The sequence below is a fragment of the Halichoerus grypus genome, chromosome 1, assembly GCF_964656455.1.
Source record: "Halichoerus grypus chromosome 1, mHalGry1.hap1.1, whole genome shotgun sequence".
Classification (NCBI taxonomy): domain Eukaryota; kingdom Metazoa; phylum Chordata; class Mammalia; order Carnivora; family Phocidae; genus Halichoerus; species Halichoerus grypus.
In genome coordinates, this window is record NC_135712.1 from 57,040,974 (window position 1) to 57,067,876 (window position 26,903).

A 26,903-nucleotide genomic window follows, 5' to 3' on the forward strand; every position below is an offset into this window, starting at 1 on the left:
CCCTCTCTCACTGTGTCTCTCTGTCAAATAAATAAAATCTTAAAAAAAAAAAAAAAAGAGAGAGGGAAACAAACCATAAGAGACTCTTAACTGTAGAGAACAAACTGAGGGTTGCTGGAGGGATGTGGGTGGGGGGATGGGCTAAATGGTGATGGGCATTAAGAAGGGCACTTGTTGTGTTGAGCACTAGGTGTTGTATGTAAGTGATGAATCACTATAAATTCTACTCCTGAAACCAATATTACACTATATGTTAACAAACTAGAATTTAAATAGAACTTGAAAAATAAATAAATAAAATAAAATAGGTGAGTGAAGGAATTGCTGCAGATAAGGATGAAGATAAAGCCATCTCAATGAGAGAAATACAATTCAAATTCACTCTGTGATCCGTGGCTGGGTGTTCTGTTCCACATAGTCTTTCAAGAACCCAGGCTTCTAGTGGGTCTGTCATCTTTAAGTTGTGACTTCTAAGTCCCCCTGCATCATAATATCTGATAGCACATGAGGGAAGTCATGGAGGATCTTACATGGAAGGTTTTACACATCAGGTCTTGAAATGACAACCATCACTCCCACTCATGTTCCATTGGCTAAGACTTAGTACACGGCCACACCTAACCAACCACACAGGAGGCTAAGAGATATAGTTCATCTGTACCAGAGAGAAGAATGGGTTTGGTGACCAGCTGATAGTCTGACACACTGACCTATATTCTCACTAAATTGTGGGGGCAAGAGCAATATTTCTCTCTTCACTTCATCCCCAATTCTCGTACACACTGAGCACTCAATAAATATTTGTTGGATAAATGAAGCTGTGCATGTTCAGTATTTAAAACATTTTATCTGCCATCCTGATGCTGGTTGCCCGTTTTAGTTCCTCATATAGCACCATGTGAGGCAGGCAGCCTCTAATGCATCTGCCCATGTCTGACTGTATTCCTGGAGCTCAGGTGGAGGGTGTCGTTGGTGTCCGTTAGCAGCCTGCATTGCAAAATGATTGATGTTAATCATTTCTGTACATCACTTACAGGTGATTGGTATAAACCATGAGGCCAGTTTATTTATGTATCCTACATATATTTTTTTCAGAGATTTGATTATCCATGTTTTTTTTTATTTAAGTATGTCATTTTCCAGAACTGAGGTGCCTGGGAAGGTGGGATGCCATTCATTACTAACTCAAGCCTACAAGCGAACGAGCGTACTGTCATAAGGATATTGTTAAGAATATTAGACACAGTATACAGTATTCTTTTTTAAAAGGCTGGGGAGGGGGCGCCTGGGTGGTTCAGTCAGTTAAGCATCTGCCTTCGGCTCAGGTCATGATCCCAAGGTCCTGGGATAGAGTCCTGCCTTGGGCTTCATGCTCAGTGGGGAGCCTGCTTCGCCCTCTCCCTCTGCCCCTCCCCCCTGCTTGTTCTCTCTGTCTCTCTGTCTCTCTCTCTCAAATGAATAATTAAATGAAATTTTTAAAAAGGATTAAAAAAAAAGACTGGGGAGAAATTTGTTTTTAATCACAATAAAAAGAGTAGCTGTGTTTCTCTTGAAAATGGACTGGTTTTATCCTATGATAGCCATTAATGGCATAACATATATTCTTTATTTCTTAGCATCGTTACTAGAAAGTTCTGACTAAATTTTGGACCCGTATCTATTAAGAGTACACAACATCAAGAAATGCATTTTGTGTACTATCCCCACCCAGGTTTCGACAGGGATCAACATACTTTTTCTAACTCTATTTTCCTTGCCTTGAGTTTCCCTTTCTATCTACTTCTGTTATCTTCTTGAATTGAGTATTTATGGAAGCAACCTTAAATATATTTGTTTTCCAAGAGATATGACCATGTTTTCAATGGAGTGTATTGGGTATTGCTTCAACCCTAGAGATATTTTCAAATGAATATGAATAAGTCTTTCATTTTGGGAGGAAGAGAGAGAGGAGAAGAATGGGAAATGATGGACTATAAAGATGAGGATGATTTTGAAAGCTAAGAACTAAAGTAGATAAGTAACCATATTGCACATATGAAAATTTGTGTACAATTGTGAAAACTCACGACAAGGTAAGTTCCATGAGGGCAAGAACCTCGTCTTCATTGTTGTGTGTAGACTGGAGTCTGGCACACAGTGGACACTAAAACAACGTATTTTGAAAGTGTGAATGTACTACACTTGGAGATAGGAGAACTGGATTAATATCATATAGATGATATTGAATATTGGTTATGTAGCCACAGGCATATGCTTTTTGGACTCAGTTTCATAGTTGATAAAATGAAGTCATTGGACTACATATTCACTAAGGTTCTTTCCTTCTTGAATATTCCCGCTCTGCATGCCACCCTTGTTAGTTACAGCAGCATATTAAACATGGGAATGTAAACGCCTACAATAATTTGGGAATTTTGTTTTCAAAATAGGATATCCAGCTGTATCTTCCACAGCCCTTGGAGAAGTGGGTACTCCGACTCCAAATACCACCCCTCAAAGTGAGTATAGCAGGGCTTTCCTTATGTGACTGAAAAAAGACAAAACACAAGTTTTAGTACAGCTCTGACAATGTTGAGGTTTGGGCAAAAGGCTATGTTTTTCATTTGATGTTGATATTTTGGTTTCAAGCTTCTCTGTGGCAAATTGTAATGTAAATGGTGGCTGTACGTTGATATGACAATCACTGTAATCTTTAAAATATGGGTTGGTGAATTATTATACTATACTTCTCATTTCTCGTGGAATTTTAAGATAACATGAAAGTAGTCTTGACAGTACTCCCAGTGATCTAGGTTGGCAACAAGAACAGAAAAAGAAAGAAAATCAGTGACGAGTTGGCATTAAACATAAACTACAGAGCTTTTGCTTAATATGCCAGCTATGTCCCTGTGTAGGAAAGCACGTTTTCAATTTCAGATTTCCCCAAAGTCACATAGATTAAAAATTCAGCACATCAAAGTAAAGTGAAATTACAGCTGTATAAGAAGTTTGGTTTCTGAGAATTTTGTCTTCCAGCCAGCAATTCCAGTGTGACTACCCAAGGCTTCAACTACTCCTGGACCCCCAGCAGGCAAGATACCAAAAACTGTAAGTGTAACTGTGAGTCCCTTGGGGTCTTCTGGGCCTCATTAATTCATCCAACACGTATAATGAGCAACTACGACGTGCTCTGCTCATAATCATATTAACAAATACTTACGAAACATCTACTGTGTTTAAAGCATTGTTGTAGTTGCTGGGGATACATCTGTGAACAAAACGGATCTAAGTTGCAAATTCTGGGGGAAGAGAGACAGGCAAATGGTGATGAGCGATAGGGAACAAAGCAAGCAGTGGAGGGGGACATTGAGGATCAGGTGGGAGAGTGGGCTGCCATTTTAAGTAGGGTGGTTTTGCAAGGCCTTCCTGAGCAAGGTGACATCTGAGTAAAGATCTAACCCAGGGAGAAGAAAGAGCAAGCTATGAGGATATCGGAGTAGAGAGTGAACCAGCCAGAATACACATATCACTAAAAGCAGTGAGAAGAGGGAGCCCAGTGCGAGGCACAGAAATGGTTTGGCCATTGCCTCTGGCCACCTAGCAGCAGTGTGTGCTGATGCTGCTTCAGCAGGGAGCCGCAGCATCTGAAGAGGAAGTATACTGCCTCCTAGTGGTACAAGACGGAGATCTGCGTGGTAGGGAAGTGGCAGGGGATGTGGCTGCAGCAAAGACCCCGGACGCCGCTGCTGCAGAACTCTGGGTTTAACTGCTAGGCCCTTGGCCACAAGGAGTAAATGCTAGCATTTAAGTTGTACGTTTAGAGCCTCTAGAAGTCTTTTACACCTGCTGGCTCAGTCATCTCACTGCTGGGAATGTGTCCTCAGGAAATAAAGAGCAAAGGGAACATGTATAATGTTGCTCTTTGTCGCATTAGTTATTTATTTTATCTCCTTTATGGACCTCAGGTTCACAGATCTGGATTAATCATAATCCTTAATTCATGACACACTTTGACCATTTGTGTATGACCCTCTATAATTTATTTTAACGTGTGTCTTTTAACAAATACGTTAATAGTGTAACAGACACCTGTGAATTCAGTGCCCAAATACGAGAGATGAAAAGGGGAGGATCAGAAGAGAGAGCACACCCAGAGATCCACAAATAAGCATAACCTTATGTTGCCAGAGGCAACATGGCAGATTCCTGTGAAAAGAGAAGGCAATCAGCAAAGGGATCTGCAAACCTTGACTATTTATAAGAAAAAAAGGTATTAAAATGTATGCCTGTCATGCACATTACATTAAAATAGGCTCCATAGAATATGAGATCTTTATGTCAAAAGCAAACATTAAAGCATGTAATAAAATAAAGGTGAATTTCTTTCTGGCTTTGGGGTAAGGAAGGGCTTAAAGAAGAGACATAAAGCACTAACCATAAAAATGAGGGAAACATTAGAATACCATAAAGTTAAGAAAATTCTATCAAAAGACACCTTAGCAGAAGTGAAAAAAAAAAAGGCAAGCTATAGTGTAGGAGAAGATATTTGCAACATATGTAATTGAAAAATGATCAGGAATATATAATTGATAAGGAATTAAAACTTTATATCAAGTATATAAAGAATGGCTAGAAATCAATTTTTAAAAATATAAAAACATTAGAAAATGAGCAGAGAGGCACATCACAAAAGTTGTAATGCGGTGGCTAGAAAACATCCAAAGAGATGCTTAGCCTCCCTGGCAATCAGGAAATGCAAACGAAGACGAGAATCAGATAACCATTTCATATATCGTCAATCGGCAAAAATTAACAAGTCTGGAATTATCAAGTGTTAGATAGGATGTAGATCAATATAATTTTTTATATGTTGCTGGTGAAAGTACAAGTTGGTACCATCACTTTCCACCATTTTGACATGGTATTTTAATGCCAAACAATTTCATATCCTACAGCCCAACAATTCCACTCCTAGATATATACTCCACCCCTCTACACACACGCTAGTACATGTTACCAGGAGATGTGCACACAAATGTCAGGGGAAAACAGTATTCATAATAGCAGAAACTGTAAATAACCTAAATCATCATAGCCAAGAGAATAGATAAATAAATTGTTGCATAGCCATATAATAAAATATTATAGAACAATGAAAAATGAGTGAATGACAGCCACATAACAGCATGAATGGATCTTAATAACATTGTGCTGAGTCAGAAAAGTAAATGCTAGGTGACAATATATGGAATGATGTATATATATATTTTAAAGATTTTATTTATTTAGAGAGAGAGCGCAAGTGGGGGGAAAAGGCAGAGGGAGAAGGAAAGAGAATCTCAAGCAGTCTCTGCACTGAGAGAGGAACCCAACATGGGGCACGAGCTCATGGCCCTGAGTTTGCAATCTGAGCCAGACGCCCAACTGACTGAGCCACACAGGCACCCCTGGAATGAGATTTTTATATAAATTATTAAAGCAAGTACAACCAAACACCATGTGGCTTAGGCATAACGTGATAAAAACTTAAAAACTATATAAGTAAGTGAGTAATAGACAGAACATTCAGAAGAGCATTTGCTTTGGAATGGGCATACAAGGGATGAGCCAGGGAGAAGACATAATGTTACTTACAGTAGTCCAACAATCTGTGTATAAGAGTGGGGGTGAGAGAGTGTTAAAGAAAAATATATCTGAATGTAAAATAGGATTAGATAATAATTCAATGCAATGTTATGAAGCCAATCCAAGCAATAGACATAATGTACTAAGCTAGCCAGTACATCTTATTGTATAGACAATTTTCAGCCCTCTGTTATAAATTGAAAATAAAATATATTAGCTAGACTGGGGATGAAAGTCCATACTTAACAGACTAACATTTATCCTACATGGTGTTAACATAAAATTGAGTTTGTAATGAACTATACTGAAACTCTCCTTTACCTACACTAGTTTGTCATCCTTTATTCTCAATGGTATAATACAAGTTCCATATCTTTTGTTGTTGTTGTTGCTTACCTTTATCCCCAGTACCTAAGGAAATGCCTGGCATATAGTTGGTGCTCAACAAATATTGTTGAATGGATAAATGAATCAATACTTGTTGGTTGTAGAGGGAAATTCTGTAGCAATGGTGATAAAAGATTTTTGGAGGGGCTCCTGGGTGGCTCAGTCAGTTAAGCTTCCAACTCTTGATTTCGGCTCAGGTCATAATCTCAGGGTTGTGAGATCCAACCCTGTGTTGGGCTCCATGACCAGTGTGGAGTCTGCTTATCCCTTTCCCTCTGCTCCTCCCACCTCTCTCTATCTCAAATAAATGAATAAATAAAATCTTTAAAAAAATAAAAAATAAAAGATTATTAGACAATACTATAGGATAAAGCTGAACTCCAATTTATTTATTTTTTTAAAAGATTTTATTTATTTATTTGAGAGAGAAAGAGAGATAGTGAGAGAGAGAGAGCATGAGCAAGGGGGAGAGGGACAAGCAGACTTCCCGATGAGCGGGGAGCCTGACATGGGGCTCCATCCCAGGGCCCTGGGATCATGACCTGAGCGGAAGACAGAAAGCTTAACCGACTGAGCCACCCAGGCATCCCTGAATTCCAATTTAAATTTATGCTATGATTACATATAAATTATCCCATATTTTCAATCTCAGCATAATACTTGGTGTCTGATGATTTTCTTTATTTTATTTATTTGATTTTTTTGTTGAAATTATGCTGAGATGTAAGATACACAATAACAGGGACGTAAAACTTTTCCTGTCTTGCTCACTGTAGTAATCATAATGTCTGTAGCAGTGGCAGGCATACAAGAGGTGCTCAGCAAATATTTCTTGAACAATTGAAAGAATATGTGTACATATGGACAAGGACAAGGAAGAAAACACACACAAACATACACAGTGAAAAGAAATGATCTGCATAAATGGAATTTTTGAACTTTTTGTTTGCTTTATTTAAATTGTTATTACAATATTATGTGTGCCCAGAATAAAAAAGAAATCCTGTTCATTCCATGCATCATATCATTATGAAGCATAGAGGCCACCCAAAATATTTTCTGCCCCAGAAATTGGAAAACTGAAAGGTCTTGCATGAAAGTGCTTTATAATTTACACAAGTATATTCTTGGTCGTTTTAGTAGATTTCATAATGAAATGAACTACTGCAATTCCTCATATCTTCTGCCCTACCCCACTTGAAAGCTTCATTTATCCTCAGACATCTCTTTATCATTCTTACCATGAAATAGCCTTAGAAATTGTGAAATCTAGGAAGGGACTCTAAAACCCAACAAACAAAATTTTCCTCGCTGTGAAAACTCACATTCTTACTTATGCAAATAAGAATATGTTGTTTACTAGTTGCCATTTTTTATCCGTAAGCTTAGAGAAAAAAATTCCCTGCAGGAAGTTGCTCTATTTATAATCATTCACAAAAACACATTAGGATCCAACAAGTTAATATTGATTGCTCACTCCCAAACTATTTGTGAAACGTGTTTCTACTCGTTGGATTGGACTGTATTGTGACATCCAATATTAGATGATGCATTTGGCAAGATTCGTGACAGGCATTGGTAATGGGACTTTTTTTCCTTCCAGTATGTTTATTTCAATAGATTTATGAAATGTTCACAGGCAGAAAAAGAATGATAATGGATGGATTTCTGGTGAAATAAACCCACTAGCAGTGTTTCTAAAGCTCTTGCAATTTGTGAGCACATTCTAATGGGATATTTGCTTATACATGCATTTTGTGTAGCTTACATATATTTGGATGTCACTAGAAGATTCTGGGTGCATTGCATTTACACTAAATTTATAAGTATGTGTTTTAATATATTCTTTTGTTGTCATTTTATCAACTTTAGAATATTAGCATCTAATCCTAGTTCAGCTTCCAAGTTTCCAACAGCCTGGAACAGAAATGCATATTTTACTTTAACCACCTATGAAATGGGGATATCAAATCTGACCATCTAAATAACCCAAGTATATAAGGTTAATAACATCCTGGGATATTTTCATCCTGACACTCAGGTGATCAGGCCATGGAACAGAAAAGTGAAGCTTAATTACTTTTTTCTTTCTGTTTTTCCCTGCCATCCATCTGGTCCAGTGGAGCCTAAAGCCACACTGAAATCAGTCACTCTGGCTAAGTTAGACAAGCAGAAAAATGATATGGGTCTCCATAGGCTCCTTTGCCTCCAATTTGCCCCATTACCAAAATCAGCAAGCGTATCATTACCTCACCACATGTGTCCATGCATGCGTGCACACTCGCACGCATGTGCGCACGCACACACACACACACACTCACACACACACACACACACACACACCTGGGCCTCAGAGTACATCTTAAAGACCTCACATAGCGTCTTTATTTTGTTCTTTGACCATACATTCCTTATTCTTCAAAATTTATCTACTCTTCTTTGTAAATCTTGCAATTCCATTGTTTACCCTGTCCCTGGTCCTGGTTGGTTCTTCTCAGGCCCTTGGTAGCTGTGCCTAATAATTTCATAGCAACCCCTTCTACTTTCCATAGGCAGAAGGGATGGAGAGGCTGGAGTTGAGGGGTTGAGAGTCAATTACAGGGACATAGCAATGCCAGAACCTACAGCAATGTTGGGCCCTGCTCTTCTTTCAGGCTATAGGATAATCCCCGAAGCCCTGCTGCTCCCTGTTGGCTGCGATGCTGAGTCTCTAAACTCACCACTCTTACCCTCAAGTTCTAAAATCTTATATGTCTCAGATCACTTCTCATTCTACTTTCCTCTTCTCTAAAACACTGTTCTCCAATTCTGTTACCTGGTTCCTGATTAGGTCAACCACAAATTCAAGATTTCTTTCTCCGATTTTATTTTCTATTGTCTGTTAAAACACCAAGTTCTGGGGGTTTCATGAGTTTCTCCACAGCTACCACACAAGCCCTGCATTTCCAAAGATCATGAGTGTCATCTTTTTTCCATGGTCAGGAAGAGTATGAGGGTCCCATCTATAGATGAAGTGGTCATGGCAAGAATAAACAGGGTAGCTGGTGTCAGCATGTGCATCCTGGTGTAAGGGGTGGTGCTGGCCCAGTACATATTCACCCTGAAGAGGAGGATGGGGCAGAAAACCAAGATCATTGAGATTCCTGTACCCAGGTCCTGCATCTCTGAATATTGCTTGCCACCCATGCCATCATTCCAGGACAAAACCAAGAACAGAAGAACTCAGAATGTCTTAAGAAAGATTGGATAACTGAGACAAGTCTCAGTAAATTTACATGTAAAGATGATGTCCAAATTCCAGAAAAGTTCAGCTTGCATCAGCTTGCCCTGTAAAAGTAACAGAAATTATCTGTAGTTTGATCAAAAAAGGAGCTATCAAACTTCAGATAACCATGGATTTTGATATGACACTAAGTACATTTTCCTACAAAGGGAAAAGATGCCCAACATGTCATAATAGTATTGCCCACTGTAAAATGGTTACAAAAGAATGTCAAGAAAGTTTTTGCATGTTGTGAAATTGATTCTGTTTTTACCATAGGATGAAATATCCCATTATGGTATAAAGAGATGCTAAAGCACATAGTTTCCTTGTTGAATAAGCTTCATCCAATGATAAATTTAAATAAATTGAAGAATCCAGTGTTATGCTCCAGGAAGGATATAAAAATTTATTTGAGAAACTCCGGCAACACAGCATCCTTGTGTTTGTATTTTCAGCTGATAATGGTGATGTACTCAAGAAGATTATCCATCAAGCTGGTGTTTATCATCCAAATGTCAAAGTAATGTTTATTCATGGATTTTGATGAAAATGGAGTCTCAAAAGATTTAAAGGAAAAATAACTAATGTATTTAACAAACAGAATGGTAGTATAAAGAACACAAAATATTTCAATCAATTAAAAGACATAAAAACATAATTCTGCTGAGAGACTCTCAAGGAAACTTAAGAATGGCAGATCGAATAGCCAGTGTGGAGCACATTCTGAAAATTGGATATCTAAATGATAGAGTGGATAAGCTTTTAGAAAAGTATTATGTTAGTGAAAGATGAATCTTTAGAAGTAGCCAACTCTATCTTACTGAGGATTCTTCAGGAAGACCTCTTTCCTGTGGGGGCAATTGATACAAGAATTGCTCATCTCTTCATCTTGCTGAAAGGCTCAGGTATAATACATTCTCCCTCTTGAAGTTTTTTCTTTATGTTACTTAAGTATTTTCAGACATGTTGAATCCATCAACTGGAACCTCCTTTTTCTTCACCTCTATCAACACACTCCCATTATATTTTTTAACAGATTAAAAACAAATCTTAAAATCAAAACTAGAAAAATAACTCCCTGCTTTTCCAAAGTGGATTCTGTAGCTTAATTTTATCACACATTTTCTGAGGAGTAGAAGTGTAAAAAGGAAGATTTAAAAAGTGGTCAACGAATTTGCATAATTTTAAATACTGCCAATTTTGTAATTTGGATGGATCATGCTGATGGTATCACCATCTCCTGAAATTGTGCTATGCTTGGTTATTTTGCCTGAGGAAAATTAATATTGAGCAGAAAAGATTGGCATTCTATATTTGGTGAAAAAACTGTGGGTACCCACATGTAACTGACCATTACAAAATGTTCTGTATTCGGGCGCCTGGCTGGCTCAGTCAGTAGAGCAGGTAATGCTTGATCTTGGGGTTGTAAGATGGAGCCCCATGTTGGGTGTAGAGACTATTTAAAAATAAAATCTTAAGAACAATGTTCTGTATTTACTTGCTGATGAGATAAATATGAAATGGAAAAAATTAAATACCCACTTACCTCAAAGGGATAGCACTTGTTCAACTATTTATATCTTAGCATAAATTAATTTATCACATCCTTTCTTGCAAACAGACTTTGAAAAGATAAAAAATAAAGGTATCAAGCCCTAAAAGTAACAAGTAAAGGAGGCACCATGTTGGGCAAAATATCTTGTAAGGTTCTTCATAATTTTACCTAAATCCAGGCCTAGTCCCAATTTCTTTTTAATTAGTTGTTGTTCTTTGTTAGTCAAATCTCCACCATTAAGGCTTAGCCTTTAAAAATGGGCTTTTGAAACACTCAGTCCATCATCTATTGACCTTGGTATTCTGTCTAGAACAGCACCAACAAAAAGTAGTGAAGACCACATGTTCAGGGTCAGATAATTATACTGAAAATAAGAACATTTCCCTGACCTAGTCAAATTCAAAATAGCTGTGTATAAAACTGCCCTTACCTCTGGGGTGACCCCAAGTCAGCTGGCTATGGCAGACTGTACTGTAAGCAGTCCCTGGAAAGCATGAAGTTATACCTCTCCTGAAGGGCCTGATAATGTCTACAGCTGCAACTGCCATTGGCATCTAGGGAGAAACCAAGAAAAGGGGAGGACTAAGGGTTTTTGGTTTTGGGGGGTTTTTTCAATGTTTGTTTTGGTCTGGTTTGGTTTTGCTTATTTGTTTTGGTCTTGACACACAAGAAAGCACTTAACTTGGAAAATCATACATGCTAATGTTTTAAATAAATGAGCATAATCTTTTTCTACTGATCGCAACTACGTGTAACTATAGCTATTTTACTTTACACTACATTATAGGCCTGTTATCAAATACAGAAATGCAGAGCCTGCCAAGAAGTGGAACTTTCTTGCCAGAGATGGGGAACTAAACAAAATCAGTTGATAGATCTACTCCAAAAGCTATAGGTACTGCCTGAGTTTGCTGCCATCCACTCAAGGGGAAGGTTTGCTTCTGAATCCATCAAGACAACTCAGCACAGCAGCTAGCGAGGCCTATGACTAGAGGGGTCTGAAAATTCACTGTTGACACAGTTCAGTTGTCATGGCCAAACAAAAATATCAGCTTATGCACAATTACAAACTGTTTTGTTCCCTCATGCATGTTCTACCAAGGTCTTCAGAGTCCTTTTGGCACCTTTGCTTGACTAAAGGCCACCATAACACACCTGGGCTTTCATTCTCTCCCATATATTGGATGGACACGAGAATAGTCACAACACACGCTCTGTGGCTAGAGAAACCTCTCCTAGTGTTTTGCTTCCATTTCTTCTTCCTGCTTCTAAGTGGCTATAATCAAAACCTCCCCTATTTGAGACATCAGGATCACAAGTTTTCCCTCAACTCCCACTTTATTTTGGGACATTCTAATGTGTGCAGGAGAATAGTTCAGTGATTTTGCTTTACATATTCATTAATAACCTTTTTTTCATTTTATTATTTTACTATAAATTATTAGATTCAATTAAAAGTCAAGAAGAGACAATAAAATAACTAGTCTTATACAGGTTGACTCTTCCAATATCTTCTTTAGCAGCTTCATGGATGCCCAGTGAAACATATAGTTCATCCCCTTCAGGTGCAAGCTCAACAATTCATGGTGAGTACTTGGGGGAAGATTTAGGGTCAGGAAAGATAGTGGCCTGCTTTATTTGGGCAAAGGTGGAAAAACAAGAACTGGTAAGAAACCGATCTCAGATAGGTATTGAAAAGTGCACCTTGATGATGAAAATGGTAATAAATAAAACCAAAATTTTTCCCAGCCACAGTCACTCAAAGAAGCTAGTCAGAGACCAAGTCCTAGATTTTTTTTCCTCTATTTTATTTCAAAATGAAATCTACAAAATAGCATTTCTTGGCTAATTAAATCCATTAAAATTGCATTTTCATTAGAAATTGAGATGATTTGTCAACACAGATTTGTCTACCAAAATGTTGCAAAGGAAGTTTTATTGACCTTATCAAACACATTATAGTGGGAGAATTGGCATTTGATTGTCTGAATCTCTGATACCCTGGGAGAATAAGAAAGGGCCCATTTTTCTGTGGCTCCAACATAAGACATTTTCCCATAACCACTTAAATTTCTCATGGGGATTCTTTAGCAGATATTGTTTTGTTATGTGTGCTGTACAGCTTCTCTTTTCTTCTTTAAACCAATAGAGAGTTTCACTTCTTTGGTAGTTATTAGATTCTAAGGTCCAAGCCTTGCTGTAAATTGGTCCTTAGTAAACTGTATACGTAGTACTGTAGGAGCATTTAGGCCATTAAAATTGAGCTCTTCCTAATAGCAAGTGAAATCCAATCATGATTTTACAGCACTTCATTGGTTTGAGATGGCTGTTAGGATCAGTTCCCATATCCCCTGTGTATCCCTAGGTGATGTCTTCACCAGCACAACCAGAACATTTTCAGAGGTTCCCACAACTGCCAATGGATCGACAAAAAATATTCACATCCGTATCACTGGTGAGTCATTTACTTTTTTCTAAATTTTGTGTTTTATTCACTCAACGAATATTTGTTGAGTACCTACCATTTGCCAGACACTGTACCAGTTGTTGGGTATACACTGTGAAAGAAGTAGATCTTCCTTGTCTTGTATACAGAAGAGACCTTGAAAACACAGGCCTTCTGAAGATTATAATCTATTGAAGATAATATACATAAGTAAGTAATCATATAATTAAACTTATTTGTGACAGATACTATGATATAGTATAAGGGATTGTCAGAATGTAACAGAAAGATCTAATTTTAACTGGCAACAGGAAAGGAGCCTCTAAGGATCTACTTAAGTTAAAATCTGAAAAATGAATAAAAATTAGCCAGATGAAAAGTAGTGAGAAACATTCTATCCTATGAAAATATATCTGAGACAAGAAAGATTGTTGGAACAAAGAGTATTTCCATAATTAAACTAATAAAATTTTGTCAATACTGAATATAATTTCTTGTTTTATATCATAAGAGGTCAAGACCCTCCCAACCCAGGTCTTGATTGTAAGTTCAGAGACATAATCAACTCTTTCACCTCAGTGGGTGTTCTCTTGACTGGTGAACACTCCACTTGAATACTCAGCTTATTCTATATCGAAGGTCATCTAGTCCTCAGATCTTTGGAGCATCATCCTGCATACAACATGCCAGTAGAACAAACTGAAGTTCTACCAATGCCTTTCAGATATTGGTACCTTAAAAAACTGCCTAGTTCAGAGAAGGGACAAGATTGGAGCTCTGCTTCTCCACTAGGATATTCCTGAAGTCAGTGGTCTCATTTTCTATATGTGGTAGGGAGAAAAATATTAAGCATTGATGTAAAACCCATTTAAAACCTTTTGTTCTTTTATTTCTCTGAAACTTTAGGGGTAAAATGTTATATCCCACCATGTTACCAGTGTAGAGCCTAGTAAATTTTGACTTGACTAAAACAGAACTTTGTGTAGCTTGGGTTGACCATCTGTATGATTGTTTCTTTTATGATCATGATACTCTAGTCTTTCACAGTTCCACTACTACCATGAACTAGTGTGAACTAGTCACCTGCACATACAACATAGCATATAGGTATGTATTATAGGACTACGTGGGCTTCCAGAGTACTCAGCATCTGCTTAGACTAGGCTGATGTTGGGTGAGCATCAGAAAGACCCCAAGTGTCTGGATATGTGTTATAAACATAACAACATCATATTGCTGCGGTCCAACCTATGCTAAATATAGAAAAGATTTGGTAACTAATATTTTGAATCCACTTTTTTTGGCCTATGGATTTTGAGACTTTGCTTTATAAAAAGCACTATAATAAATATGAGGCAATAAAAGAAAATAAAAACCCAGTCTCCACCTACAAACAGTTCACAATCTAGAAAATCAATCCAGATAATTCTGATACAAAATGGACTTTTTGCCTAAATGATCTAAATAATCTGAAGAGCTAAAGATCTATCCATAATGTATAAGGAATTTCACTGGGGTGTTGTTAGAAATAACAAAAGCCTGAAACAATTTAACCCTCGAACATTAAGAGACCAATTAAATAAACCATGATACATCTATGCATTGGGGAACTATCCACTCATTTAATCAAAGAAGGTAAATCTCTATGCACTTTCGTGGAAAGTATTCCAAGAGCATTTTTAAAAAAAGAAAGACGCAAGGGACAGAACAATATGTATTGCCCTCATTTCTAAGAAAAAAAGATATATATTCATGATACATATATATGTTTATATATGCATAGAAAATTCCAGTGAGATACATAATTAACTATTAAAAGTTATTGCCTCTAATATGGATAGCTGGCATCTGAAGTCAGTCCTTTTAAAAAGGAAAATATTAAGTAACTATGTAATTATAAACATTCCCTTTTATTCCCTGCAGTAGAATTTGACAACCTTATTTCCTAAGAGAATTTTCTTAATTCTTCCTTCATGTTAGAAAAAAGGTAAAACAGTCCAGAATATGATATTTATATGGCCTCTGGTCTAAAATCAACAATAATTGAAAGTCTTTGATTCACACAGTTTGACTTGGTGTACAAATGCTAGAAATGCAATGAATGAATTGAGTGTGGATATAATCAGAAGGGGTAAGAAAAATCAGTCCATTTATCACCCACCAATATAATTTCTCCCAGCCCTTTACTTTTGACTTCCTCCCTTTGCAGACCATAGAAAGAGCAAAATAACTGGTTTCAGTTTTACCCCTTTTGTCACTTCTCTCCTTTCTATTGCTGAAATGTGTAAAAGGGGAAAGAAAGAAAAAAGGGGAGGTGGTAGAAAGGATTAGAAAATCTCTATTCTGGATATCATTCCTCGAATGACATCCAAATGAAAAGTCTTGGATGATGATCTTTTGAGCACTACAACTTGACACGTAGTAGCCAGGACTTTTCAGTTTGGGATTTTCAGGGCACTGGAATGTTATAGTATTATAATGCTTTTTACTCTTTCTTCCTCCCCCTAATACACTAATATTCCATAAAGCATTTAATGGCTTCTTAAAGAATAAGAGAATCAAAGCTAGGCCATTATTTCACATAAAGTTTCCTTTACTGGAGTAAATTTGGAATACAGATTTAGAGCTTACTCCTTTTATTTATTCATCCTTACAAATGACATTTCATTGGCCATCATGTGCCAGGGATTGTCCAGGACCTTGGGAAAATGAAAGAAAAAAAAAAAAGATTCATTCTGGAACATTCTAACAAGAAAGACATTCACATAAAAAGTAACTGCAGACATGCAAAAACAGAAGTGAGAACGAGGCATAGATATGATCCCAGAGCATGACTGTGGTCAGTGATGGCCCGTGGAGAAAACAGGTAAGAGAGATAGTTCAATTCATCCTGCTTTCTAATTGCCAAAGTTTGGCATTAAAGTTCATCTCTCTTTATGCCCTTTGCAGGTATTGTGGCCAATAAACCTAAAGATGGAATGTCCTGGCCGGTGATTGTAGCAGCTTTGCTCTCTTTCTGCATAGCATTGTTTGGTCTTGCAGTGAGAAAATGGTGTCAATACCAGAAGGAAATGTGAGTATAATCCTGAATCTGCAGGAACAGAGACACTTTTTCAGTACAACACATTCACTCAGCACTTTAAATATCACTCCTATATGGAGTTCTCATATAGAACTGAGGAAAAGGTGCTCAGAGAAGCTCAGAGAAGCTCCACAGCTTGCCCAGCACCACCCAGCTGGGATGAGTTGCGCAACCTCTGACTCAGTGTCCCCCTCTGCCTGTTCGGTCTCTGACATTCGTCAGATGGAACAAGTCAGTGGGCATGAAATGAGAACTGAGCCTTGCCTCACCTCAAACACTAAAACTGATTTTTCTTTTAATCTTCCTTACTTTTTCATGTTCATGCATCTCTGAACTGCCTGGGCCCACCTGGGCCCAGATTCTCAAGTGTGAAATGGAGTGAGAAAGGTAATTTTAAGAAACTCCAGCTGCTTTTCAGCAGAATGGGCTTTTACCAGCCTTTTCCTTTTTCCCCGAGGACAAAAGAAAGTCAACAGTGGGTTACCCCTCCTTTGTCTTATTGAAATATATTCCAAAATTCTTTTCCCTCCGCTCCGCAATCTGAAATGACTTGTCAGATTAAGCCTCGCTTTTCTGACTTGGCTATTTTGGATCCAGAGTAGACCATGACTAGAGGAGACCCCTACAGCATACAGAGCTACTCTTCCACTCCTTCTGCTGCTGCTCTCTAAGATGCCAGTGACCACTGTGCAGTACCTTCGACTTAGACTGTCCTCAAAGACTCTATAACCACTGTGCAGCGAGTGTTCATGGTGAAAAACAAAACACTAGGGACGCCTGGGGGGCTCAGTCGGTTAAGCGGCTGCCTTCGGCCCGGGTCATGTTCCCAGGGTCCTGGGATTGAGTCCCACATCGGGCTCCTTGCCCAGCAGGGAGCCTGCTTCTCCCTCTCTCTCCCTCTGCTTGTGCTCTCTCTGTCAAATAAATAAAATCTTAAAAAAAGAAAAAACACACGCTAAAGCGGTAGTCTGAAATTCTGGACTCTCGTCCAAGGACTACACTTCAGCTACCATATGACCTGGAGGACTTCATAATTTCCCTGAAAAAACAGAAGTGCAAATTTCTTAGAATTTTATCTACCTGTTGAAATATATTGTCTGCATCGAGGCATCAGAAAAAAACAGGTAATAGGCATTAGATATTTTTATTAAAACGGGAAAATGGGAATCTGAAATTTTGAATTGATTTTTTTAATTCTGTATTCAAATGTTTGTGTTATATAGAGATGAGAATCTCTGTGTGTGTGTGTGTGTGTGTGTGTGTGTGTCCTTCTCCATGTCCATGTCCATCTCTATCTCTCTGGAGAAATTAAGGTGCTATGGATTTACCAACAAGGGGTGGAGATGTTTGAGTCAAGGACAGAAATCTGCTCACAGATGAATTTCTGGCGTCTTGATATCAAGAGAGCTGGAATATTCGTACAGCTAAATCCCAAACTCACACGTATGCCTGATGCATTTCAGACAAAGAGATGAGTTGTGCTAACGTAGAACAGTACTTTATATAAAGATGATTTTAAGAATGTTCGCTGATTCAAATGTAAGGGATTCCTGCATTAACCATCCAGTATCAACCAATTCAAGGATCTAGAAGAGCTTTTCTTCCCACCTCAACCCTATCCTCACAGTATACAGTAAATGTGTGGGTGAAGGCTGGGGGTAAAGTTGGCAAAGGGATTATTTGAAAACCTTCAGTCTTTAGTCCCAGAATTTAAAAATTTTGTCTCTGGAGGAGTGTTTTAACCCACATAAGAGGAACGCTTCTTCTATTAGGAGGCAGTTTCCATGGAGAATATGGGTTCTGGTTAAAAGACCAGAATTGCTGGTCTGGTTCTCTTTGGCAAGTTGCTGAAGACCTCTGAGCCTCAGTATTATCTATAGAATGGTGACAATAATGTCCAATCCCTAGATACAAATTAAATAATGTTATGATAAAAATGCTTTGCAAACTATAAAATACCATATAAATATTAATTAATGATATTATCATAACACAGCTAATAAGCAGACGGAAAAATTCTGAGGGGACTGGTGGGCATGTCTCTTTCTCTGTTTCCTACTTTCCTGTTTCCTTGAATCACCGCCTCACATTCTTAGCATTGAAAGAGCAATGTTTTGTTCCTAGCATGGAAAGACCCCCACCTTTCAAGCCACCTCCACCTCCCATCAAGTACACTTGCATTCAAGAGTCCATTGGAAGTGATCTGCCTTGTCATGAGATGGAGACACTCTAGCCCCCTTGAGACTTTGCCGTATAGAATTCTGCTAGAATCCTGTGAGAAGGTGGATATTGTGCTTTATTAATATAATTGCCCTCTAGCCAAGCCTGTACTGCAGCTGCAATGGATGTCAGAAGTGAATGACCTGTTTTCCCAGCACCTCAGCCTCTTTCATCTGCACGTGCCTGAAATTGAGCAAGAATGAGAGACGAAGTCATGCTCATACCCAATGCGATCTGTAGGAATGTTCTCGCTTATGTAGAAAGTGCAAATTAGGCTGCTGTTATTAAAAAGTACTTGCAGTGTTTTTATTTTTCACTTTAGTTCTCTGACTGAGGTGACGACAGTGGTTTCAAGCATATGTCCATGCCAGATCCTCTTCTATTTGGACATCTGCTAACATTCTAAACTATTTGCCAAAAGTATGATCATCTCTGAGGTTTGTTGCATTCCCTAGGAAAATTACAAAAAGAAGAAAATGTGAAAGTTCTAGCAAGAGTTCCAAATAAGTGCAAGTAGTCTTTGTACTGAAAATATTTTGCTTATTTTCACTAGAGAAAATCCTAATACCTTGCACAAGACACCAGTCCCAGTCCCCCTTCCTCCCACCATGTTCTGCCCAGCATCCTGCCCCATGGAATGAGGAGGGGTCAAAGGGAAAACTAGCCAACAACCAAGTAGCCTAGTAGACATAGGTAATATTTCATTGGCCTCTAAATGATATGAACTAAGAGTGGTCTCATCCTCAGCTTTACCTCTGTGTGTGTGTGAGTGTGTGTGTGTGTGCGCATGGGTACGTCAAACTATTACCAAACTGTTACATGAATAAACAGGCAACCTAGCCCCAATCCAACTCCTGTAATTCCTATTATTCTCTTTTTCATCTGGGCACTCTCCTGTTCATCCAATCTGCATGTTTTTATCTGTCTTGAAATAAATACAGGCTCAAATCATTCTAGCACTGATGAATTAATCCTGCTCCTACCAATCTTTTACAAAAATAGTTCAAACAGAATGTATAGGTAATAGAGACAAAAGCTAGCTAGCCAAACCTGTTCTGTATTCAACGAGAGTTCCTAAGTGAATAAATTACTGATGCTCCTTGTTCCTCTGAACCACCCAAACACCCCTGCCCGAGGAAGGAGCAACAGATGTTGCTGTCAGCTATGACAGGCAAATGCTGTACCGGCTTTAGTCTCAAAAGGAACATTTATTCATTTGCAGTGTACTTATCCCTGACCACATGTGTGAATAACTTGGAGAGTTTTTTGAGTTTTTTTGAACATCAGGACTGTCCCACTCCAGAACAATGAAATCAGAATCCCTGTGGAGTGAGGCCCAGGCATCAGCACTTCCAGGTGATTCGAGAGTTCAGCCAAAGTTGAGAACTGCTGAAACCAGTGGAGGTCCCTTCTCATTAATCAGAATCTCGGTTAGGTACTTATTTCTTGTGGTGACCAGCCTCTAATGTGTCCGTCATGATTCTTGCCTCTTACATAGTCCCCTCTGATAGTGAATGCAACTGACTTATATATAGCTGGCCAGGACTAGGGTAAGGCAAGGAAGACACCTAGGGTATAAAATTTAAGGAGATATTCAAATCCAGGGCCATGCACTTGTACAGTCTTGTGAGTACCAGCTGCAGGCCCAGTATAACCAATAAGATAAGCAGAAGTCACCAGAGTGTGACTTCCAAGGCTAGGTCACAAGATACATGGTAGCTTCTGCCTTGATCTCTCTTTGATCACTCTCTCTGGAAGAATCTCTTTGCCATGATGTGAGGACACTCAAGCAGCCCTATTTGGAGGGCCACCTGTCAAGGAACTGAAGCCTCTTGCTAACAACAAGTATCAACTAGCCAGCCATATGAGCGAGCCATCTTGGAAGCATGTCCTCCAGTCTCCATTCAAGTCTTTACTTAACTGCAACCTCAGTTGATCTTTTGACTGGGACCTCATGAGAGCCAGAACCACTCAGCTAACCTCTTCTGAATTCCTGACCCACAGACACTGTGTGGGATAACAAATACTTATTATTTAACACCACTGTCTTTAGGTATAATATGTTACAACAGCAATAGATAACTAATACAGCCCAATGAATGGAAAAATAATGTTTGTCTGCCTTAATTACCCTCGATTCCTCATTAATTCTCAAGAAATAAATAAGACTAACTTCATATATATATGACTGTTGCTTCATATGTAGTTATTTTTATTTAATACAACTTAATCATCAGTAATTTGTGTTCAGTTCATTGTGGCTTTATTTTACTGCTTCATTAGGAGACATGAATACAAGTAGAGGTATTAGGGTAAAAGTAGCAGAGTTGGAGCACGTTGAGATGGTTTCAGTAAAGGGATGGACAGTTTTACAGTATAACACAAGTCCATGTCATTTTTCAGTCTATCCTTTGACATCATGGTGTTTTTATATCAGCTCCTCTTTGAAGTGACCCAGTTTTGTCTTAAAAATAAGTTCTGGTCAGCATTTGCAAAGTCATCTCTAATGTGAATACAGGGAACAGCTGCTTACCCGTGGAGGGATATTCATGCAGTGGTTCAGAGGGAATTTTTCACAGATCTGCTTTTCAGGCAGTGCTGTGATTTTGATCTCCCTCATTTGACTAAAATGACCATTTCTCCTGCACCTCAAAATTGTGTGTAAGTAAGTCCATAGAACCTATCTTAAACCAGCAACTCCTCTCCCCAGAGGTGGATGTAGTTCTGTCCCACATAAGAAATAGCAACACTAGACTCTAATCCCGGAGGTTTCTGGATGTCTTCATCACTGCCCTCGTTTTTACTGAGAAGAAGCCATGTGTAAGCATTTTCATCACTTATTTCCAAAGCACAGTGTGTTAGATGACATTATTGTTCAGAAACATCCTCTTCCTTATCCACCTTCACCATGAGCACCCCTTGACTTTGGGCTTGGCCATGTGATTTGTTTTGGACAACGGAATATCATGGGCATGACTAAGCCAAGGCTTGAAAGGTGCTTGTATGATTGGACTCACTCTGGTTCTCTGCCATTACCATGAGAAGAACATTTTCAGGCTAGCCTGCCAGCTCCAAGAAGATGAGAGACCCATAGAGCAAAGCAGAACCACCCAAGCCAAGCCCAGTCTAGACCAACCAACTCTAGCCTGCCTCAGAGGTGCATGAATTAAATATTATTGTATGCTGCTGAAATTGTGTAACTGTTCTACAGCATTGTTGCAGCAATAGCAATAACTATACAGTTAAGTCCAGGGGTAGGCATATTTTGGATCATATGCAAGTGCCCAGAATGAGAGATAAAATGTGCCTTTGTCAAAAATAGTCACTTTTTTTTTTTTGATTCGGCAGAAGTTTTGTTTTAACTGAAGAACATATGGTTGGCTTGACCAAATTCACTTTGTATTATAGGTCTTTAAAACATTAACATTTTGCCAGGATGGGCATTAGAGGTCCTATTACAAAAAGGGAGTTAAGACACTATGTAAATATGAGTTGCCCAACATCACATAATCAGACGTGATAGAGCCAAAATGATGGAAATCCATCTCTGATTTCCAGTCCGTGGTGTGATAAATCTCCATTATATCATAATATTTAATTGTTTTGGTGTCTCCTCTTACTATAGACAAGAGATGTTGTCTATGGCCATACCACCCTGAACGCGCCCGATCTCGTCTGATCTCGGAAGCTAAGCAGGGTCGGGCCTGGTTAGTACTTGGATGGGAGACAAGAGATGTTTTGTGTACATTTAAGTAAATATTGATTTTTTTAATGCCTAAAAATTGTTGACAGAAAACAAAGAAAAGTAGAAATAATTGACCCCTGAAGGTAGAATAGCCAAGGAAGTGTGAAAAAAAAAATGACTAAGAAAAGAAAAAAGAATAATCAAGATCAGAAGCCAAAAGAAGTTTAGAGAATCTGACCAAGGCCAGAGATAATGAAAGAGCATTGTCTCAGAAGCTCTGAGCAAGCCAGAGGTTCTTGAAGGCAGCCCTCTTGGCACACTGATTTAGGAGAGTTGGCTTTGGCTTGAACTTGAAGATTGAATCTGCAGAAATACAGAAACTTTGTTCTCTGAGGGCTGACGTACAGAGTTTTTGATAACAGCAATCATGGCTGTGTTGACCAGACAAAGCTTGAGTGTCCAGCGGAGACAGCTGAAATGGTGAGTGAAAGTTCCCCCATGGGAGAAAAAGACATTAACTGGCAGAAATGGGCTGATGTTCCAAGGAGAAACACAAGATGAGACGGTAAGAGCAGGACATTTTATTTCCCAGCTTCTGCAAAGGGACTTCTTTTCCAGGATTCTGTGATTACTAACAAGGCAGCATGCTGCAGCCAGGAAGGCATGACCAAAGAGAGCAGGAGACTATATGACCTTAGGTAAGATCAGGGCCAGAGAACACTTTTGAAATGACTGAATACAATTTTTCTCCCCAACTGGCATCTCTGTAGTTTTCTAACTTCTGTTACATTCTTTGCCTGGTCTGCTCACTCAGACTCCTCATGTCTGCTCAAAGGCTCTGTGAGATTGATTATATGGTGGCACACTGAGGAAAATAAAGGAGAAGAGTAACATACCCAAGATCGCAACGTAAAGACAAGAACATGGGGGCACCTGGGTGGCTCAGTAAGTTAAGCGTCTGCCTTTGGCTCAGGTCGTGATCCCAGGGTCCTGGGATGGAGTCCTGCATTGGCCTTCCTGCTCTGCGGGGAGCCTGCTTCTCTCCCTCTGCCGCTCCCCCTGCTTGTGCATGCTCTCTCTCTCAAATAAATAAATAATCTTTAAAAGAAAAAAGAGAGAGAGAGAGAACATGGAAGGGGCTGCATCCAGCAACCCTTGGTAAATGCCAGGTACATGTGCACATTTGCCCTGAGTTCTGTCAGAAACTCCCCATTTACTGTCCAAAGAAGTCCTACCGACAAATAAAACTGGTTACAGTAATAATGCCATTTAGCTGTCACCAGAAAATACTCAAAAGTGCTGGGAAGGCAGAGTGGAGGGGATGAAATAACAGTTACATGAATTGTGAGGAGAGATTTGGTGGTGAACCTGATAACCTGGGAACCATGTACAAGACTTAGCCTCTCTATCCTGCACTTTCTTTCATTAAGGCATAAATATCTGTTCATGGTGAATGGGAAGAGGAAAAGGGATTGGAGAATTCCATCTATGGTAGAACCATTTTTGCACTAGTTTGTGGATCAGCATAATTCCACTCTTATAGATAATTGGGTTTGGGATCAGCATAATTCCACTCTTACAGATAATTGAGTTGCATCAGATTTTTCTTATACATAAAGCTGTTGCACTGATTCAAAGGGACATGCTTTGATGCCTAATAGATCTGAATCTGGCATAATTTTAATAGGAATTGATTTTAATTTCTGTGGCTAGTTAATAGAAAAGTATGACAAGCACTGCTCCTGAGTACCTCTTTTGGATAGCCATTTAGGGTTTATGCATTCCACACTCAAGAAACTGATCTGAAAAATAAGAACCACACCCTCCATACCCTCAGTGAGTGTAGAGTTTAATGGGAGAGACAGACATTTAAACAAATAAATACATATGAAAATAAAAGTATGTGCAAGGAAGAGAAACAAAGAAGAGGGTATCATTTCAGAGACAGAGTGTAATATTTTCAAAAGGTTTCAGAGAGACAAGGTCAGTAGAGACAAAGGCACTGAGACATAGTAATGGGACTTGAAAACCTTACCTAAAAATTATGTATACCAAGAATGAGAGAAGGGCTCAATAACAGAAAATCTCATAATATAATTTACCATATAAATAGGGCTTCAGAGGAAAAGCATATAATTAATCTTAAAAGATGAAGATGCTTAAGAGGCCTCTGGCAAAATCCATTGCCCATTCCTAACAAAAACTCTTGAGAAAATGGTATATTTCTTTAACTAAATGTTTACACATAATATGTGTGTGCATATTTATATTTATATATAAGTATATCTCTATATATGTACATACATATACACTATTGTAGTGTATAGATATTATAACTAGTTATATATATACATATACTATGGTACATATACATATATACATGTGCTATAATATATACTATAGTCATAGTACATACATACTGTAACTATTACTACAAACCTAACTTTACAAATATATGTCCAGGGACACCTGGGTGGTTCAGTCGGTTAAGCATCTGCCTTTGGCTCAGGTCATGATCTCAGGGTCCTTGCTCGGTGGGGAACCTGCTTCTCCCTCTGCCTGCTGCTCCCCCTGCTTGTGTTCTCTCTCTGTCTCTTTCTCTCTTTCACACACACAAATAAATAAGTAAAATCTTTAACAAAAGAAACAAATGTATGTGTCCAGATACAATGAAAGCAATGATGGATACATTTGACTACTAAAAATAAAAAGCAGTTTGCATGACAAAATAGCAAAGTCAAAGGCAAATGATAAGCTAGGTGAAACTATTCACAACATATATTACAGATAAAGACTGATAAAGAACTTAACAAATATTGAGGATAAATAAGCTTTAAAAACGGGCCAAAGATATGAACCAATGATTGACAAAAAAAGATATAAAACGGACTCTTAAACACTTGAAAAAAATTCAGTCATTGATATTAAAAGAAATGCAAATTAAAACTTCACTAAGACATCATTTCTTCCTCATTCACTTGTGAAGAATTTCAAACCTTGGATAACATGCTCTGTTATCAAGGCTGTGGGGAAACAGGTACTCTCATATGTTGTTGAAAGGAATGCAAGATGGCACAACAACTATGGAGAGGAATTTGACAGTATCTAACAAAACTGCATATTACATTATCCTTTGACATAGCAATTTCTCCTCAGGAATTTACCCTAAAGCTCTATTTCCAGCAATATATGCAAGAATATATATATTCTTGGCAGCATTATTTGTAATTGCCAAGAATTGAAAACCATCTAAATGTCCAAAAGTAGGAGATTGGTTGAATAAACTATAGTAAATACACAAAATAGAAAACCGTATAGCTGTCAGTTAAGCTGTCAGGAAAGAAGAAAATCTCCATTCACTGGTATAGAGTGATTTCCAGGAGACAGTATAGTATTCGGAAGGAAAAGCAAAGTACAAAGACTATATAATAAGCTACCTGTGTGTAAAAATGAAAGAAAAATTACGTATAATTTATGTAATACGATGTCCAACCGTCTCTCATTGGTGGTGTTGATTTTGATTGTGTGTGTGTATGTGTTGTATTTTAAGTCTATATATACTGCCTGTCTTCCCCAGATACGTCTTTTCAAAGGACCACAGAGCAAAGATGCCCCAGTAGCAATGAGCACATCTGACAGTCAGCTCTTCTCATTAACATAATTCCCTGCTGAAAGGAATCAGAACTTTTCAAAGAAATCTCTGATTAAGGGCAAAGAAGATATAGCGTGAGATGGAGTATTTTGTTATGTCAGGAAATAAGAATTTATTCCAAAAAAAAAAAAAAAAATGCTGGGGTTTGCTAGAGGATGCGAGAGTCAGCTTGAAGGGACTCTTAATGGCTAAATCTGGGATAATTTGAGCGCCAATATAATTAAGTATACTAATGAATTAGAAACCATTGAAAAAAATCAGGAATTTTGGTTGTGTGGGTGGCTCAAGTCGGTTAAACGTCTGCCTTCGGCTCAGGTCATGATCCCAGGGGTCCTGGATGAGTCCCGCATCGGGCTCCCCACTCGGCGGGGAGTCTGCTTCTCCCTCTGCCCCTCCCCCATTCCTGCTTGTGCTCACGCACTCTCTCTCTCTCAAAATTAAATAAATAATATCTTAAAAAAAAAAAAAAGCAGGAATTTATGAGTCCTTACCAGAAATAGGTGCTCGAAATATAGGTAAGGAGAGACAGAGAAAAAGAGAAAGGGGAGGTGAGGGAGGAATTGTAGTAAAGATGGGGCCAGGCTGGATTCATCAACAGATGCTAAATCAAGGAGGAAGTTTTGATGACAATTAGGATATTTTCATGGTCTCTAAGGATCTGCCAGAAGTATACTTATTGGTGACAAGCGGTGGGGGGAGACACAGTAATTATGTAGTGGAGAACAACAACTTGACCAAGTGATCAAAATTAACATCACTAGTGAGGAATAGGTGAACATCATGCTCGCCCGGATGTGATAGCAGGAAGGACACAATATCACCGATGCAGTATTCAGGCAGAGAACAAATAAACTGAATCCAATCACAAAGTGACATTGAATAAATACAAAATAAGAAATGTCTTAAAGATAAAGAAAGGCTCTAAAAATATTCCAGATTAAAGGAAGCTAAAAAAACGTGAAAAATAACTGCAAATATCTAACTCCAGACTGGATCCTTTTTACTGG

General features: G+C 38.4%; 1 protein-coding gene across 6 annotated transcripts in view; it reads left to right on the forward strand.

The window, feature by feature from the left end:
• Nucleotides 1–20,740, forward strand: part of CD96 (CD96 molecule) — a 101,485-nt gene extending 80,745 nt beyond the window's left edge. For 3 of the 6 annotated variants that reach the window (XM_078065842.1, XM_078065837.1, XM_078065838.1), the window contains 6 exons: nucleotides 2,430–2,498; nucleotides 3,016–3,087; nucleotides 12,332–12,397; nucleotides 13,177–13,266; nucleotides 16,207–16,330; nucleotides 18,464–20,740. In XM_078065842.1, the coding sequence (XP_077921968.1) occupies nucleotides 2,430–2,498; nucleotides 3,016–3,087; nucleotides 12,332–12,397; nucleotides 13,177–13,266; nucleotides 16,207–16,330; nucleotides 18,464–18,572 (530 nt within the window). In that variant the 3' untranslated portion in view covers nucleotides 18,573–20,740. The remainder of the gene's footprint in view (nucleotides 1–2,429; nucleotides 2,499–3,015; nucleotides 3,088–12,331; nucleotides 12,398–13,176; nucleotides 13,267–16,206; nucleotides 16,331–18,463) is intronic. The other 3 variants (XM_078065848.1, XM_078065845.1, XM_078065852.1) reach the window with 2 other exon arrangements.
• Nucleotides 20,741–26,903: the final 6,163 nt, after the last annotated feature.